The sequence below is a fragment of the Rhincodon typus genome, chromosome 5 (genome assembly GCF_021869965.1).
Source record: "Rhincodon typus isolate 14 chromosome 5, sRhiTyp1.1, whole genome shotgun sequence".
NCBI lineage: Eukaryota > Metazoa > Chordata > Chondrichthyes > Orectolobiformes > Rhincodontidae > Rhincodon > Rhincodon typus.
In genome coordinates, this window is record NC_063336.1 from 45,875,262 (window position 1) to 45,895,504 (window position 20,243).

General features: G+C 41.8%; 1 protein-coding gene across 2 annotated transcripts in view; it reads right to left on the reverse strand.

The window, feature by feature from the left end:
• klhl32 (kelch-like family member 32) overlaps positions 1-20,243 on the reverse strand; it is a 273,091-nt gene that overhangs the window by 12,789 nt on the left and 240,059 nt on the right. The window contains exons 1-2 of one of the 2 annotated variants that reach the window (XM_048597004.1): positions 13,846-13,915; positions 644-702 (exon numbers count right to left, since the gene is read on the reverse strand). In XM_048597004.1, coding sequence (XP_048452961.1) covers positions 644-702; positions 13,846-13,861 — 75 coding nt within the window. In that variant the 5' untranslated portion in view covers positions 13,862-13,915. Of the gene's footprint in view, positions 1-643; positions 703-13,845; positions 13,916-20,243 lie in introns of those variants that run through there. The other variant, XM_048597003.1, reaches the window with a different exon arrangement.

A 20,243-nucleotide genomic window follows, 5' to 3' on the forward strand; every position in this document is an offset into this window, starting at 1 on the left:
CAATTCTAAATAGTTTGACAGCTCCATCAAATATAAATGGTGGAGGCAAGTACAATCACAATTCAAAAGACATTTGGATGAGTACATGAATAGGGAACATTTAGGGGGACATGGGCCAAATTCAGGCAAATGGGACTAGTTTAATTAAGGAAACCTAGTCAGCATAGACGAGTTGGACCAAAGGGTCTGTTTCCATGCTGTATGACTCTATGACTCTGCGTACTTATATACCAAATTCTGTCCCATATAGGCAACTTACCTTTTGCAAAGCTGTCCCTAGATCCATTAAATAAGGTACCCTCCTTTTCCCAAGAACTCTGGCAGGCTTAGATCTTCCTCTAAAGATCTAAAACCGACATGTTATGTTTTTGGCATTCCACTGGTGAAAACTATATCTTACTGAAGGCAGCTCCATTTATAATATGCACAGTTACCTCCATAACCACATGTGCAAATAGCAAATTGACACCATTTTTCCTGGGAAACAATGGGGTGTCCTGAGTTTGGCGGCCAGACTTCCAGACCTGGGGCTGCAGTGATATATTAGCTAATATGAAGACCTTCTCAGTCTTAACAAAACTTCAAGCCCAAGATGAATACAGTGAAATTTCACCATAATATAGGGATTAATATTAGTGCCTACCTGACTTGGATCATACACCATAAGTCTGTTCTGGTACTGAGCAGTGTTGGTCACTCCACCTACCATGAGAAAAATAATATTAATTCTAGAACATGGATGATTGAAGAGAATTTCAATGTGTTGTTAATTTTCAATCCACTTCTTCATACCTAGTGTTCATGTCCCACATACTTTCTCTCAACGTACAAATATGGTAGGCTGGCTATGGAGTAACAATTGCTATGGATATGATAATGACTGTCCTACAATAACTCACCCAAGCTGCCATTATTTAAATGTGAGTCTACGCTGTGATAGTGAGCAGGTTATTCCAACAAGGACAAGAGGTATCACAGATGAGATTAATCTTAACCTCATTTTAACCTCATCCAATATTCACACACTTCTCAACAGGGTGCCATTGTCTGTGATCTGAAGAGGGCAGAGAACTGTGACATGCAAGAGGCCATAGGACCTTGACCTGCAGGGGAATAGGGATAGTGCACAGCGAGTGACCATGCCTGGAGGAGACCATAAGACAGTCCACAGCAGGGCACTGTAGTCTGTGACCTGCATGGAAGGGCCAGAGGGCTGTGACCCGGAGGGGTCAACCGAACTTGAAACTTCTACTGACTTTTGCTCTTCAAACCCAAGGCCATTTCTAAGATATGCATCACTCCTTTTTCTGTGATCAGTTAAGTTGCAAACAGAATAGGAACAAAACCAGGAGCTTTACTTTTATCTCTTTAGGTCAATGCAGCAAGGAACCCGTAACCTGCGGGGGAACCAGATGACTTTGACCTGCAGGGGGCTGAAGGCCTGTGCATAGCATCACCAGGTAGTAGTCACGGTATGGAATGTACTGCCTGGAAGTGTAGTGAAGGTAGTTTCAAATGCAATATTCAAGGTGGTATTGGATAGTTATCCAAATATAAACAATGCACAGGGTTGCATGGGGATTGACACTTAGGTATAATGTTCAGTGAGCCATTGCAGACATAATGGGCCATATGGCCTCCTTCTGCACTTGTGATATCAATATTGTGGTTTCTGTGATGCATATACAAACTTATTGTTGGTATTCTACTTGTCACCTCTTAATGTCATTATTTATATCATCGCATTTTTAGTCATCACATATTAGTAAAATTCTCTCAGAGGAACATTTATTTAATAATGTGAACGGCTAATCCACTTTAAAATACAATATTACAGGAAATCAAAATATATTGATATCGCATTTGTTTCACGATAAAAATCTTTTCACCCATTGTAGGAGGTCGAGTTCAGAAAAGAACAAAATAAACACTGTACTTGCATAATGTTACATGGCCATATAAATATTCATTTGAATAAGTTTTCAATCACACTGTACTTTAGATTTAATTTTACCTAAGTGAAATGTAATTTAACTTATTTTGAAGCCTATTTCCAGTGTACTTGGGCATTCAACATGATCTGAAGGAGATTGCAAACACTTCAGTTTTATAAGATTGTCAAACAGACATCAAACAAGCTGCTCCCGCAATGTACAATCTATTTGGCTGTGGATCCTGACCCTCTTATTTGATCTCCTGCTATATAATTCAGTGTTAACAAATACCCCTAATCCCTAAAATTAACGAAACAAGCTCTTAAACCTAGAGGCACATCTCCACCACTAAATCGTGGCTTCCCTTGAAAGTTAAAATCCAGCATCCACTACATTGAAGTCAGTAATCAATAGTCTCATTTGATATCTATCCAGTAAAAGCTCCAATTCCACTCCCGATCATCCATGTTAATTGACAAAAACATTTCACTTCTCTCTGGTAACAAGTTTCACGTATCCACTGTTCAAGAGACATAAACAAAGTTTCCTCACAAACTCTTCTAGAACTTCTTCAGGCTTGTTAAATTTAAATCCACGTTGTAGGCAATAGCTTAGTTGAAGTTATTTGCTTACATTTAAATTATCCATGCCTCTCAGCATTTAAAAGTCACAGACCATATTGTGTTCAATCATATTTTCCCAAATAAAACAAGCTGTTCAAATATATTTTTGATTTCAAACCCCCAAGTCCTAGAGGCAGGTTTATGGTTTTCTTTGATCTATTCCTAAATTATTAATTTCTTAATGTATAGTGGCCAAATGGAACCCAGTCTACCTTTCCATCTATTTACATATATCCCACTGTCTTATTTATTATTGTCTTAATTTTTAAGCAATGCGTTTGTATCTACATTTGTAAAATTACAAACAATTATAATGGAATGTTCCAATGTCAACAATTGGCTGCAATTACAGACTCCAACACTAAATAATATTTTGAAACACTTTTGCAATTTAGTCAGGTTGGATTTGTCCTACATTTTTTGCACCAAACAATTTTGCTTATTGCTGCACAGATCCTATAGCATTGTAGCTGTATTGGCAGAGCTGGGCTGGGGCTGCAGCTAGTAGTGGATTACAGGTTTACAGCTAGATAAGTACATGGAGGCTTACCATAGCCCTTTGGTAGTACAGTGAGCGGCACCAAGTTTAAGGATCCGAACAGTCTCCCACCCATCCAAGCACCCCTGTCAGTACATTGCCCACACACAAACTCAACAGTGTTGGTTTCTCAGTAACTTAGTTTGAAGGTTTCTTTGAAGCACGATTTGGTTATGAATTTCCATACTTTATGCAACCAACATGTATCTCTTCATTTTTCTTTTGTTTACATACATTTTTAAGCATTTTTTAAACTGAAGTTAATTTTTAGAGGAAACTTTTAATTCATAATCACCATAAAACATATTCTTATATTTTCCATCTTCTACAAAGCTGAACACACCTGTATTTATTTCTGTAATTAAATGCCTTTCACGTATGCACTTTATGTTCATTCTTGTCTATCAGTAAGGGATTCTGAAGATTTGCATACAGATTTGATTGTACTAAAACAGATATTAAATTAGAGTGTCCTTATTGTTTAATTTGCTTAAAACCGGGGTGCATTTTCCTGTTGGAATTCTCTAAAGTCATCAAGCTGATTTCTTTGCTGTTAGGTTATGCGACCACATGCTGGTACATCACCCTTTGTAATCACAGCCCTCCATAGATGCTAAGGTTCACCTATTGAGTGTATCACACAGATTAACACTTCATTCTATCTGCTTCCCAGGGGTCTAATCAGCATGCTACGGTTTCAGTAATGCTGCAGCCATAATTAAATCGCCTGATGCTGTTAAAGATGATTTTACAGGATTTTATTTCAGTCCTGACAGAGTGTCTACCAAAAAACATTAACTGTTCTTTTCTTGTTCCAATGCTAATGGGCTTGCTTTGTATTTTCAGAATTTTGTGTTTATTTTCAATATTTTAGCTTGCACAATTCATTTTCATTATATTGCTTTGACTTTCTCATTCCAAAACACATCTATTTTCAAATTTCGAGTAGCTGTTTGGGATTGAAAAAGATAGCTGCATTATTTTAAACTTGTATATGATTGCGCCTCAGCAATTGTGAAAAAATTCAATAGTAAAGGCTCTATCCATGGGCCAAATTAATTCGATAGGGATGAAGTCAAGATGGAAGCCATGAGAGTTTTTAGATAGTCTGGGCTTTCATAGAAACAGTTTGTGTTGGATGAAGAGGACAGAAAAGAGACTGGGATGTTGCTGGGGGTCCAAGTATTGTACCCATGTGGGAGCCGAGGGACACAGAACACCAGACCTCGTATCCTAGGCCAACACCGCATATCCTTACACTTAAAAATGGCTACATGCTTAAGGTGTGCCAGTAAAATTTATTAAATAAGCACGACAATTCCATGTGCAAACTAAATTACTTTATTAAAATAATTTAGGAATGTGAGATCAAGGAAAAGAAAAGCAGGGCTATTTGGACGCTCCAAACCTGATCTGTCATTCATCCGAATCGCAGAAATCTTCTACCTCTTGATTCAGCAAATTCATCTGTTTCAAAGAGTTTCCAAAACAGCACAGTCAGCTTTAGTATCAATGATTCAACCTAATTAAAAAAAACTCAAAGAACGGCGGATGCTGGAAATCAGAATCAAAAATAGACATTTCTGGGAAAATGCAGCAGATCTGGCAGCATCCGTGGAGAACCTGAACCTGATACACCGGCAACATTATCCAAAGAATACAAGCAAGGGTGGAATAATCACATGGACATACTTTGTTTCAGCATCAAAAAGGGATTAATTATTTCAGAAATACAACTATCTTTTCTGACATGATTTGAGGAAACTAAGAATCCTTCAAGGAAGACAAATGCTTAACAGCGATATTGACACTAGAAGACATTGTCAGCGGAGAACACCTGGGAGATCAACAGATCCATCAAGGTATCCTCAGTCAATGGTGAAGCTGAATATTAGATCTAAACAATCAGAAGTCTCTTAAAAAACATAGATTTCTTCACAGCTCTACTAAACTGCTACTCTACAGCACTCCATCATGGAATTTCAACATCAGCACTATTAATGGGCAGAAAACTAAAATCTCACCTCATTGATTTAACAAAAAAGGCTTATCAGAAAGAATAGAAATATTGTCAACTATAAACAACTAACTATAACAGATGGTTTTCCAACAAAAATGAGTCTGGAACAGGTCAAAGCATGTGGGTCAGAGATCTCAACAGCAACGAGTCAGTTATTTAACACGTACAAAATCAGCATAGTAGTGCCTCATTAATGCGTCGGAAGGAACACTGTGGTACCACAGACACCTTGGGCCATTAAAAAGCCACAGGACATTATTACTGTGATGGGATGAAACTAACAAATGATCCCAAGACTCAATTTACTCCTTATTAATATTGAACTTACCTCCAGCCCGAGATGTTCTGTGGACATGCCTCCCAACATTGTATCAGCAGCATAGACTATTACCAAAAAGAAAGATTGGTTGCAACTAACCTACCCAAGACATTCTATATGGTAACCATACTTTATAAGTATTTTCTTAGGCTTTTGAATTGGTTGATTAAAATAAGACAATCAATTTCTTCATTTGGAAATAATAGGATAGGCAGCTCAGCTTTGTACTCGTTGCAGAATTCTGTATAGTTCATAGACTGCTCACACAGAATCTGGCTTGTTCCCACCCACAACACTGTAGCCTTCTTTAACTTCAAAACAAATCTACTGAATCAAATTGCAATTGTAACAATTGCAATGTTACAGGATTTAGGATACAAAATCTTGAACGGGTTGAATTTTATGGAAAGTAAAGAATGGGCGGATAACCAGGACAGTAATAGAATAGACAAGTTTGGAGGTGACACAGCCGTGGTTGACTAACTCAGAAGCAGCTGGTTGAAGTAGAGTCACAAACAAGCAAACAATATTGTGGAGATGAAAATAGGTGGTCTTTCTGATGTCAGGGACATGGATTCAGATGATCAGCTGTAGGTCTAATGGGATATCAACATTGTAAGCAGACTGGGTCAGTGCAAGACAGTTGACTAAGGAATAGAACTGTGGGCAAGGATATGGAGTTTGTGGCAAGGATTAAAAATGAGTTTGGAATTTTCCCAGCCCTGGGCAATTGCAAGTCAGTTGGGAAATTGGAGTGAAATCAGTAGAAAGATGTTGAGGGGAGAAAAACGTCCAATTCTCCAGCCAGGTTTTAAATGATGAGATGAGGTGGATGGTGAAATCTGAATTCAATTACAATCTGGAATTAAAAAGCAAGACTAATGGAAACCATGTAATCATTGTTGATTGGGTTTTAAAAAACAAATTGGTTCACTAATATCTTTTAGGGAAGGAGATCTGGTCTGGCCTACGTGTGACTCCAGACCTACGACAATGTGGGTTTACTCTCAACTGCCCTGAGGAGGCTCAAGCAAACCACTCAACAGACAACGAGGGATGGACAATACATGCTACATCTCATGACCAAATGAATTAAAAAAAAAGCCCTCACAGGCTGGGTATGGAAAAATGCAGCCCATTCTTGAAGATTATGATAACCCTACTGCAGGTCAGCCTCCAAAGCTTGGATTGGTCAGTGGAGGAGGGGGGTCCCTTCCAGGGCAGTCCAGACAAAATTCATTCCATAACTCTAGCTATCTGTGCTGTGCACAAGGGGCAGGCAAATAGGGGACGTAATGTGTTCTTAAGAGCTCAAAGAGTGAAAGCAGTATTCAGAGGAAAACAATAAGGAGACTGAGCATGAGGAACATCATCTTCAATGTGATAGATCAATGCAGTGTGGGTATGCCATGCCAGACAGGACTTATCTAAGACAAAAACAGAAACTGCTGGAAAAACTCAGTAGGTCTGGTGGTATCTGTGGTGAGAAAGCAGAATTTCAGCTCCAGTGACCCTTCTTCAGAACAGGATTTTTTTAGGGTTTTTTTTGTTTAGGGTACCTGGTTTCAATCGATGGGAGCTTGGTGTACTGATCACCTATTGACTGTAAAATTTGTTGGTGTTCAAAAGTCAAGCAGTCCCTGTCTGTTCCAGAAACAAACACAGCTTTGGTTTAGTTTTTCTTTGTTTTTGCTGTTGTTGAATAAGAATTAATGTTTTGAAACATTTGAAGGTTTTCCATTATGTGATAGTCCCCCTATTGAACAATTAGACAATATTAGGCTATACTGACCTTTGGGGAAAGATTAGCACTCCCTTAGACAGGGTTTATAACACCAAGGACAGGTAACCAGTGTAGCTTGGTTCTTAAATAGCAATACATTTGCAAATGTGAACTTGTGTTTGAAATGTCAGGCCTGTTACTTTTGTGCCCCGAGAAGCTTTTGTTTTGGTTCCACTCCCACTGTATACGTGGTGGAGGGCAGCTCCTGCTGGCAGTATTCATCAAGATGCATAGCTGGGTTTAGAAATGGTGCCAGCTGTGAGGATCATGCGAGGTCCCAGCAGTAGCAAGTATTTCTGCCTCTGGTAACAGGGAAGACAGGACGAGTGTGACACCATAAAGGTGTGATGCATAGGTGATGAGGTTTGGAGAACAGTGTGAGAAATGACACTTACAGACAGAAATCCTCCATGAAATTCACCAAACTGACTTAGTCCATTTCTGGTAAAATTCAGCCTGACGACCTCAGTATTCCACTGTTTAATAATATGGAGGAAACAGCCTCATCCTGACTTCATGTTGTAAAGCATCCTGACAGCACAGAGGCAGTGGAGGCATTGACAGGACTGATGGAGTGTGTAACAGGAAATCAATCCCATATTGTTGTCAAGAGTTTGTTTTAACATGAAAAACAGAAAGGAATCAAGGATAGATAACAGACAGCCGGGATGTAAAGTCATTGCTAAAGATAATCTGCAAATAATTGGATTGAGTGTCTGTTACATGAAGTGGCAGTGTCCCTACCTCTAGACGAGAAGGCCCAAGTTCAAGTCCTTTGACAGTGTGGTGCCAGTTGGGTAGGTTGCTTTGCGCTGGATGATATATCCTTCTTGAACGTTATGGGTGCTGCACTTATCCAGGCAGGTTGGGAGTGTTCCATCATTCTCCTGACTTGTGCCTTGTAGAAGATGGACAGGCTCTGGATAATTGGGAGGTAAATTATTCACTGCAGTATCCCTGGCCTCTGACCTGCACTTACAGCCATTGTATTGACATGGCAGGTGAGTTTCTAGTCAATAGTAAACCCCCAGGATGTTGATAGTGGGACTTTTGGTGAGGGTAACACCATTGAATGTCAAGAGGTGGTGGTTAGATTGTCTCTTAATTGTGATGATAATCACCTGGCCTTTGTATCGCGCAAATGTTAGTTGCTATTTGTCAGCCCAAGCCTGGATTTGTCTGGATCCAACTGCATTTGAACATGGACTGCTTCAGTTTCTGAGGATTCAAGAATGGTGCTGAACATCTCCACTTCTGACTTTATGATGAAGGGAAGGTAATTAATGAAGCAGCTGAAGATGGTTGGTCCTGGTATACTACCCTGAGGAACAGATGTCCTGAAGCTGAGATGACTGACCACCAACAACCACAAACACAACCATCTTCCTGTGTCCAGTAGGACTCCGACTAGCAGCGGGTTTGCCCCCGATACCCATCAATTCTAGTTTTGCTGGGGCCCCTTGATGCCATACAGTCAATACCAAGGACTATTATTCTTATCTCACCGTGTAACTCTCAGCCTACTATTTCTGCCAGCGTCTCTAGCTGTTACAAAATCTCCAAAATCCAGAGCTCAAATTCCTGCAGCTGGGAGCACATCCTGCAAATGTGATCTTCCAGGAGCCCAGCAGGATCCATGAATTCCCACAAATGAAAGGTCACATATTCTATTTGAGCAACCTAAGCTGCCATGTCAAACTTGCAAGGTTGCTTGAGAGTGGAGTCACAGGTAGACAGGATGGTGGAGACGGCATTTGGCACACTTGCTTTATTGGTCACTGCATGGAGTACAAGAGTTGGGACGTCATGTTGCGGATGTACAGGACATTGGTGAGGCCAATTTTAGAATGTTGTGTTCAATTCTGGTCTCCCTGCTACAGGAAAGATGTTGTTAAACTTGAAAGGGTTCAGAAAAGATATACAAGGATGTTGCCGGGATTGGACAGTTTGAGCTAAAGGAAGAGGCTCAATAGGCTGAAGCATTTTTTTGCCTGGAACATCAGAGGTCAAGGGATGACTTTATTGAGGATTATAAAATCATGCGGGGCATGGATAGGGTGTTTTTTTTTATTTATTCATTTTTGTGGGATGTGGTTGTCGCTGGCTGGCCAACATTTATTGCTCGTCCCTAGTTGGTCTTGAGAAACATAGAAACATAGAAGATTTGAACAGGAGGAGGCCATTCAGCCTCTCGAGCTTGCTCCGCCATTCATCATGATCATGGCTGATCGTCCAACTCAACAGCATAATCCTACTTTCTTCCCATAACCTTTCATCCCATTCGCCCCAAGTGCTATATCTAGCTGCCTCTTGAATACATTCAAATGTTTTGGCATCAATCACTTCCTGTGGTATTGAATTCCACAGGCTCACTACTCTTTAGGTGAAGAAATGTCTCCTCATCTCCATCCTAAAGGATAGGGTGGGATGCTGTTCAGAAGGTCAGTGTGGACTCGATGGGCTGAATGGCCTGCTGCTATACCCTAGGGATTCCATGATTCTATGAAGTCTCCATGAGATTCTACCCCCGCCCCCATTTTGTCTGAACTGCGCAAAAACAATCCTAACCTAGTCAATTTCTCCTCATACGTCAATGCCGCCATCCCTGGAATCAGCCTGGTAAGCCTTTGCTGCACTCCCTCGACAGCAACAGCATCCTTCCTCAGAAAAAGAGACCAAAACTACTCAATATTCTAGGTGTGGTGTCAACAACACCCTGTATAACTGCAACAACACGTCCCTGCTCCTGTACTTAAAACCTATCGCAATGAAGGCCAACATACCATTTGCCTTCTTTACTGCCTGTTGCACCTGCATGCTTACCTTCAGCGACTGGTGCACAAGGACACCCAGGTCCCGCTGCACACTACCCTCTCCCAATTTACAACTATTCAGGTGGTGGTGAGCTGCTTTCTTGAACTGCTGCAGTCCTCCTGCTGTGGGTCGACCCAAAATGCCATTAGGGAGGGAATTCTCGGATTTTGACCCAGCGACAGTGAAGGAATGGTGATATATTTCCAAGTCAGGATGGTGAGTGGCTTGGAGGGGAACTTGAAGGTGGAGATGTTTCTATGTATCTGCTGCCCATGTCCTTCTCAATGGAAGTGGTCGAAGATTTGGAAGGAGCTGTCTGAGGATCCTTGGTGAATTTCTGCAGTGCACCTTCTGGACAGTACATACTGCTGCTACTGAGCTTCGGTGGTGGAAGAAGTGGATGCTTGTGAACGTAGTGCCAATCAAGCAGGCTGCTTTGTCTTGGATGGTTTCAAGCTTCTTGAATGTTGTTGGGACTGCACTCATCCAGGCAAGTGAGGAGTATTCCATCACAGTCAGTCTGTGCCTTGTAGATGATGGATAGGCTCTGGGGAGTCAGGAGGTGAGTTACTCGCGGTAGTATTCCTAGCCTCTGACCTGCTCTTGTTGTCACTGTATTTATGTGTTGAGTCCAACTGAGTCTCTTTTCAATGATAACTCCTAGCATATTAATAGTGGGGGATTCAGTGATGGTAACACCATTGAATGTCAAAGGGGCAGTGGTTAGATTGTCTCTTTTTGGTGATGGTCATAGCTTTGCATTTGTGTGGCACAAATATCACTTGCCACTTGTCAGCCCAAGCCTGGATATTGTCCAGATCTTGTTGCATTTGGTCACAGGCTACTTCAGTTTCTGAGGATTTGTGCATGGTGTTCAACATTGTGCAATCATCAGCGAACATCCACACTTCTGGCCTTATGATGGAGGGAAGGTCACTGATGAAGCAACTGAAGGTGGATGGGCCTAAGATACTACCCTGAAGAATTCCTGCAGAGATGTCCTGGAGCTGAGATGATTGACCTCCAAAAACCACAACATCTTCCTTTGTGGCAGGTATGACTCTAACCAATGGAAAGTTTGCCCGATACCCATTGATTCCAGTTTCGCTAGGGCTCAGTGATACCACACTCAGTCGAATGCAGCCTTGATATCAAGGGCCGTTACTTTCACCTCACCTCTGGAATTCAGCTCTTTTGTCCATGTTTGAACCAAGGTTGTAATGAGATCAGGAGCTGAGTGGCCCTGTCGGAACCCAAAGTGGGCATCACTGAGCAGGTTATTGCTGAGCAGGTGTTGCTTGATAGCACTGCTGATGGCACCTTCCATCACTTTATTGATGATCGACAGTAGAGTGATGGGGTGGTAATTGGGCGGGTTTGATTTGTCCTGCTTTTTACGAACAGGATATACCGGGGCAATTTTCCACATTGTTGGGTAAATGCCAGTGTTGTAACTACTGGAATAGCTTGGCTAGGGAAGTGGCAAGTTCTGGAGCACAAGTCTTCAGTAGTATTGCTGGAAAGTTGTCAGGGCCCATAGCCTTTGCAGTACTCAGTGCCTCCAACCATTCCTTGATATCACATGGAGCGAATTGAATTGGCTGAAGATTGGAGTGGGGGAATTAGCTGGCTCTCTGGATTAATAGTCTAGTGATAATACCTTTAGGCCATCATCTTCCCCATATAGCCAAGGTCTTTTTCCTAGGATAGGATAGTCCAAAACTAGAGGGCATAGGTTTTATGTGAGAGGGAAAGATTTAGAAGGGACTTGTGTGACAACTGTTTCATGCAGAGGGTGGTTCGTGTGTGGAACAAGCTGGTGGATACAGTTACAACATTTAGAAGACATCTGGATGGGTACATGAAAAGGAAGGGTTTACAGGAATATGGGCCAAATGTTGATAAATAAGACTAGATCAGTTTAGGATATCTGGTTGGTATAGACAGGTTAGACTGACAGTTTGTTTCTGCGCTGTATAACTTTATGACTCTACCTGCTCCAAAGATGTGTCATAACAAGTCTGAACAGGTTGATTAACAATACCTATAATCAGACATAATGGTAAGATGGATGAGCTGCACATTGGATGGAATGTTGAGCAGGACAGAAATGTTTTTATCATATGTGAGGCCCAATGCTGCTCCATCTCTGCTGTTGTCACCCATTATTGGTGATGCGCAGCTCTCATCCACAAAAAACATATTATCCCACCTTCCACGATCGTTCCCCAGTTGCTCTAACTCCTTGTCTAACCTGACATCGATTTTCAGCTGGAGAACACAACCTCAGGCATAAAAACTGCCATGTTCTTTGTAGCCTTTAATGTCATTCATGATGACACGCATCTTGCAACAATCATCCCTATGTCTCCACATCTCACCTTCAGGCAACTGCCAAACTTTAAACAGACCAGCATTCACAGCAAACGACCCATCCTTCAGGACAACATCGAACACAACACCACACAATTCTGCCATGGCAACCTCTGCAATACATGTCAGATCATCAACATGGATGCTACCATCACACGTAAGAACACCACCCACCACATACACAGCAAACACTCATGTGACTCGGCCTATGTTGTCTATCTTATATGCTGCAGGCAAGGTATATTGGCGAAACCATGCAGATGCTATGACAATGGATGAATGGACACCACACAACAATCGCCAAACAGGAATGTTTCCTCCCAGTCAAGGAACATTCAGCCTCTGATCTTCAGATACGGCCCCTCTAAGGCGGCCTTCGGAGATACACAACAACGCAGAATCGCCGAGCAGAAACTGATAGCCAAGTTCCCTACCCATGAAGACAGCCTCAACCATGATCTTGGGTTCATGTTGTGCTACATGTAACCCCACCACTGTTCTGTGTCTATAATATCTTCCTTACTGTTCAGTTTTAACACCAACACCTTGATAAATTGTTATGATCTCTTTACCTTAATCAGTTTGTACAGTTTTGGATTACTTGTTATTTTGGTTAGACCCTTGGCTTATGACTCTTATATCCATCATGTTATTCCAGTCATTTGGTTTGTCTCCAGTACCATCTTATTTTTAATATTTTGTAATCATCTCTGTTTCATTTAATTGGATCATAGGTCATCCCTTCGCTTGTTATTCAGCTGTTGACACTTTACTCACACCGTCTGACACTTTTGATCACCTGCAGTGACTTGCTATTCAACAATCCACTCACACCTTTTGTATGATCTTTCGATGTCTCTGCCTATAAACTCTGTGTCTGTGCGCTCTTCACTCTCATTTCACCTGATGTAGGGGCTACACTCTGAAAGATTGGACTATAACCTGGTGTCATCTGATTTCTGACCTTGAAAATTCAAAACAGGGTTATAAAATGCTGTAAACTGTTTGTAGAACTAATGATATTTTTAATCTGGGTACTTGATGCACTCCTTTGTATTTCACATTTATATGAACTGAAAACACTAAGGATATAAGTAATGATGTCATGTGCAGATATAGATTTACCTAGCTTTGGAATTATTGGAACAAAAGCTTATTTATCTTCCTGTGGTGGTTTAAAAGCACATGATGAACGTGCACAATGTATATACCTATATGTAGCAATAAGCATAATCATGGCAGATGCACAAGTTTAAATATATCTAAAAAGTAAAGTAAGCTATTTGCTAAGACTGTTCTGGCCCACTCTAGAAATAAGCCTGTTAGGAAATTGTCCCAGAGGCCCATGTTCCTTAAAGTGTAGATTCTCACAGAAAACTGCTATAACAGGCAGGGTTCGATTCTACAAACACAAGAGTTTTTTAAAATTAATTTGACTAACCTCTTTTTCTATTCATCCTGATTTTGGAGCATGCAATTTGTTATTTGCTGTTTGTTCTCAAGTGCTACCAGCTGCCATGTGTTTAATCATCGATGCAATAATTGCAGTATTTGTAACTAATTGTGACTGACAATCAAAAATGCACCACAATGTTTTTGGCATAGCTGATGTATTTCTGTCACCACAGAAAAGTTGGTAATTACAGCAGAAACCCGTTATTAAAAACCTTGATACTCTAATCAGTGATGAGCAAAACCATGTTTTGATTTTCTTTTCCTTCCCTTATTTCTAATTTAGTTTAATTTTCTTACTGTTTGTCTCTGGCTTTCCCCAGCCCACATAGCATTCAAAGATTGACAGCTTAAACAGTAACTCAGTGCCATTCTTTTGTTTTTGGAAATGTGCGATATTAGCCAAAAGAAATTCATCTTTGCCATCTTCCTTCCAGGAGTGTTGTCTGTGGAATTTCTTGACACTTGCCCTACTTAGATCATAAAGGCACTGTGACTAGGATTAAAGATAAAATTTATAAGGAGCCACAATGTTAAACTCATGTTTTAAAATTGTGTAGCAATGTATACTTGTTTGCCATCTTTTGCCTAATAAAGCAGTGTGCTCTTAATCTATGTGTTTGAAATATTTGACCCTGTGATGAACTTCGGACCACAAATTTGAGCCATCACTAAGATTTCCAATTTTCATTTCTAACATAAGCCCGTAAGAAATAGGGCTGTTTGGTCACTTGAATCTGCCCTGCCATTCAATAAGATCATGGCAGATCTGACATTCCTCGTATCCATAACCCTTGAATCCCCGATTGATCAAGTACTGATCTAACTCAGCCTTAAATATTCATGAGGACTCTGCCCCACAGTGTGAGGACCAGTTCTGCCAAGTGAATGAGAGTGTCTGTGGAGGGGGACTGGTTGGGCCTATGAGAGAGGAAGAAGCAGAGAGCTTTTAAGCCCTCCGTGTGGGGCATACAGGTGTACAGGGACTGTATGTCCATGGTGGAGTTGTGGTGTTGAGGGCTGGAGAATTGAAAGTTGTGGAAAAGGTGGAGGGCGTGGGTTGTTTCACACATGTAGGGAGGGAGTTCCTGGAGCAAAGGGGAACGAATAGAATCGAGGTAGGAGGAAATGAGCTCAGTCAAGCAGGAGCAGGCAGACACAATGGGTTGATCGGGGCAGATGTACAGTCCCTGTACATCTGTATTCCCCATGCAGAGGGCTTAAAAGCCCTCTGCTTTGTGCCCTCCTGTAGGCCCAACCAGTTCCCCTGCACTGACACTCTCGTTTGCTTGGCTGAACTGGTCCTCACTTCTCAACAATTTCTCCTTTGATTCCTCTCACTTCCTATAAACCAAAGGAGTAGCCATGGGCACCTGTATAGGCCCGAGCCATGCCTGTCTCTTTGTAGGATTTGTGGAAAAGTCCCTCTTCCACCATTACACCGGCACCATTCCTCACCTCTTCCTCCGCTGTATAGATAATTGCATCAGTGAGGCCTCGTGCTCCCGCAAGCAGCTCAAACCATTCATCAACTTCGCCAACACCTTCCACCCCACCCTCAAATTCCCCTGGACTATTTCTGACACCTCCCTCCCCTTCCTGGACCTCTCCATCTTCATCTCCGGAAACCGACTCACCACCGTCATCCATTTCAAACCCACTGTCTCCCTCAACTATACCTCCTCTCACCCACCCTCCTGCAAAAATGCTTTCCTTTTCTCCCAATTCCTCTGCCTCAACCGCATCTCCTCTATTTTCCGCATTTCTGCCCTCAAACTCCCTAGCCCCAACAGCAATAAGGATAGAGTCCCCTTAGTTCTCATGTACCACCCCACCACTCTCCGGATCCAATGCATCATCTTCTGACATTTCCACCACCTACAATCAGACCCCGCCACCAAAAAGATATTTCCCTCCCCACCCGTCTGCTTTCCACAGGGACCGTTCATTCCGCAACTCCATTGCCAGCTCTATACTTCACACCAACTTCTCCACCACACCCGGTACCTTTCCCTGCAATTACCAGAGGTACAACACCTGCCCCCACAACTCCCCCTCACCTCCACCCAAGGCCCAAAACAATCCTTCCAAATCCAGTCAAGATTCAACCGCACTTCATCCAACCTGATCTATTGTATCCATTGCTCCCGATGTGGTCTCCTCTATATCAAGGGATACCAAATGCAGACTCAGCGACCAGTTCGCGGAACATCCATACTCTGTATGCAACAACCAACCTGACCTTCTGGTTGCCATCTAGTCTAATTCCCCCTCTCATTTTCCTGATGGCATGTCCATCCTTGGCCTCCTCCACTGTCAGAGTGAGGTCAAATGTAAACTGGAGGAACAACACTGATATTTTGCCTTGGAAGCTTAGGGCCCAATGGCCTTAACACTGACCTCACCAGCTTCAAAATCCCTCCACCCCCAGCCTTATCCCATGTCCGGTCCACCCCCTCCTGACCTGCCCAACCTGTCCAGCTTCCGACTCATCTATCTGCTCTGCCCTTCCCACGGGCCAATCACAATAATCCCCAACCTGCATCCACCTATCACCATCTCTTCTACCCTTCCCCCAGCCGCACCCACCTCCCTATATTTATTTCTGGGCTTCCCCCAATCCCCAGTACTGAAGACAAGTTTTGGTCTGAAACATTGACTTATCTGCTCCTTGGATGCTGTCTGACCTGCTGTGCTTTTCCAGCCTCACACCTATAGACCCATAAGTATCCTATCCTCTCATTCTTATAAACTCCGGTGAGTAGAATCCCAACCTGTTCAGCGTTGCTCGTAAGGACAATCCTTGATATCAGGGATCATCCTAATGAACCTTTTCTGAACTGTCTCCAATGGAATGATATCTTTCCTTACATATGGAGACCAAAACTTTTCACAGTACTCCAGATGTGGTCACATCAGAACCTTGTACAGTTGCAGTAAGACTTCCCTACTCTTATATTCCAGGTCCCTTGAAATAAGGGCCAACATTCCATTAGCCTTCCGGATTACCTTCTGCACCTGTGTGCTAACTTTCTGTGTTTCATGCACAAGTACCCCCGAGTATCTTTATGTTACAGATTTCTGCAGATTTTTTCCCTTTAAATAATATTTATTCTTTTGTTCTCCCTTCCAATATCAATAACTTCACATTTTCCCACATTATACTCCATTTGCTAACTTTTTGCCCACTTAATTATCTATCAGTAAGTGTCTGTAAACATTGTATCCCTCTTGCAAATTACCTTTCCACCTATTTTTGTGTAATCTGCAAATTTGACTACAGTAAATCCAGTGTCCCCCAAGTTATTAATACATATTGTAAATTGTTGTGGTCTCAATGCTGATTTCTGTGGCAACTGGTAACCAATGGAGTTCCAATGTGAAAAAGAACCCTTATCCCCACTCACTGTTTCCTGCTCATTAACTAATTCTCTATCCATTCTGATGTACTGCCTCCGACACCGGGGGCTCTTATTACGAACATGTTTTGAAAGGTACCTTGTTGAATGGCTACTAGAAGTCCGAATACAACACATCTACTGTTCCTTCTGTCCACTCTGGTTTAGATTTTCTCCAAAAACTGTATTAAAATTAGTCAGACACTATTTCCCTTTCATGAAGTCATACTGACCCTGCCTGATTAGATTAAGGCTTGCCATATGTTCACAGAATCATGGAATCCCTACAGTGTGGAAACAGGCCCTTTGGCCCAACAAGTCCACACCGACCCTCACAGCATCCCACCCAGACCCATCCATCTATAACCCACCTAATCTATACATCCCTGAACACTATCGGCAATTTAGTATGACCAATCCACCTAGCCTGCACATCTCTGGACTGTGGGAGGAAACCGGAGCACCCGGAGGAAACCCACGCAGACACAGGAAGAATGTGCAAACTCCACACAGACAGTCGCCTGAGGGTGAAATCGAACACGAGTCCCTGGCGCTGTGAGGCAGCAGCGCCAACCACTGAGCCACCGTGCCGCCCCTATTACTTCCTTAATAGTTGACTCCAATACTTTTCTAACAAGAAATGTTAGGCTAATCAGCTTATAATTAACCTGCTTTGTTCCCCCCTTCCTTTTTGAATAGGGGTGTTACATTGGCAGTTGGCCAATCCTCTGGTACTTCTCCAGAAACCAAGGATTTTTGGAATATCACATCGAATGCAGCTACTATCTCTATATCTACCTTTTTGTAGTTTCTAGGGGGCAGGTCATCACAGCCAGGGGATTTAGCAGCCTTTAGCACCATTAGTTTGCCTAATACTACTTCTTTAGTGATGGTGGTCATACTTAATTCCTCTCCTGCATTCTTTAGTATTAATGGGATGCTTAAAGTATCTTCCACTGTACAGACTGATGCAAAATATCTGTTTAGTTTCTATGCCATTTCCTTGTTCCTCATAACCTTCTCCAGAGATTTATTTTCTAAGGCGCCTGTGTTCACTTTGACTTTTCACTTCCTGTATATTATATTTACAGAAGTTCTTATTGTCAGTTCTTATATTCCTTGCTAGTTTGCCCTTGTAGTTAATTTTCTGTGCCTTTATTATTGTTTTAGTCCTCCTTCTCTGGATTCTGAATTTAACCTAGTCTTTGTGGCTATCACTGACTTTGGCCTCCTTACATGCTTTATCTTTCAACTTAATACTCTTCTTAACTTTCTTGGTTAACCATGGTTGGTTTATACTTCTCAGAATCTTTCCTCTTTCCTGGGATATACTTTTGCTGAGAATCATGAATTACCTCCTTAAATGTCTGTCATTACTTGCTTACTGTCATTCCTGTTAATCCATCAGGTCTGTTTACTTTAGCTAATTCTGTCCTCATTTCATTATCATTCCCTTTATTTAAGTTAAACACATTTGTTTCTGACCCACATTTCTCACCCTTGAACTGATATTAAATTCTATGATGTTATGATCACTACTTCCTAGGGGATCTTTTACTCAGAGTTCATTTATTAAACCTGCCTCATTATCCATTACTTTATCCAAAGTAGCCTGCTCCCTGGTTGGCTACCTGACATATTGCTCTAGGAAACCATCGCTGACGTACTTTTGAATTGGTTGTCGTAGTTACCCTTTCCAATTTAATTAACCCAATCAACATGGAGATTAAAGGCATCCATAATTATTGCTGTATTCTTTTTACATGCTTCTATTCTTTGTTGATTTATAGCCTTTCCTACAGAGTAGCTAGTGTTTGGTGATCTGTACGCTGCTCCTACATTTTCCTTCTTTCTCTTGCCATTTTTACCTCCACCAAAATAGACCCTACATCATTCAAGCCTAGATTATCTCTCACAACTGTCCTCATTTCATCACTTACTAATAGTGCTATCCCACCACCTTTCCCATCCCTCCTGTTTCTCCAAAAGGTCAAATATCCCTGAACGTTACGTTCTCATTATTGAGTTCCTTGTAACCATGTTTCCATGATGGCTACGAAATCACATTCATTTACCTCAATTTGTACTATCAGTTCATCTAATGTATTTCAATGATTTGTGTAATAAGACATGAAACCTTTAAGTTTGTTATATTATCAAATTTCCCTATACTTTTGTGGTTCCTTGGTACAATATGACAGTCACATTCTGTCCTTTCCTTTTATTTTCTGGTAACGATTAACCTCAACACTAACCTGCAACTCTACCTTCTCCTTTACCTCTGATTTTATGATTTTCCATGCAGCTGCACACACCCAATTCCGGCCCTCCCACTATTGAGTTTAAAGCCCTGTCTACAGGCCTAGTTATGCATTTCAGGTCTTGATCCCAGTGTAATTCAGGTTGAGCACTGGAACATCTCCTTCCTTCCCCAGCACTAGTGTTAATATCCCATGAATTCAAACGCATTTTCCAAACCAACCAAACTTTGAGCCACACATTTACCTCTTTAATCTTGTTGGCCCTGTACCAATTAGTTCATGGCTCAGGTAGTAATTTGGAAATTATTGCCTTTTTGGTTCTACTCTTTAAATTAGCCCCCAACTACTCCTATTCCCTCAACAGAACCTCTTTAGTCTTTGTACCTATATCATTGGTATCTGCATAGAACATGCCAACTGGTTCATTTCCCTCCCACTCCAATATCCTCTGCAGCCCAGATGAGATATCATGAACCTAAGCACCAGGTATGCAACACAGCCTTTGGGACTCTTGATCCTGGCTGCAGAGAACAGTGCCTATTCCCATGACTAAATTACCCCTGATCACAACTACATTTCTCTTTTCATCCTGCTGTTCAATGGCTCCCTGTTCCATGGTCAGTTTGCTCATCCTCCCTATAGCCACATCCCGCTCTCGTCCACATAGGGAGGAAGAATCTCAAACCTGTTGGACAAGCTCAAGGGCTGAGGGTCTTGCAGCACTACCT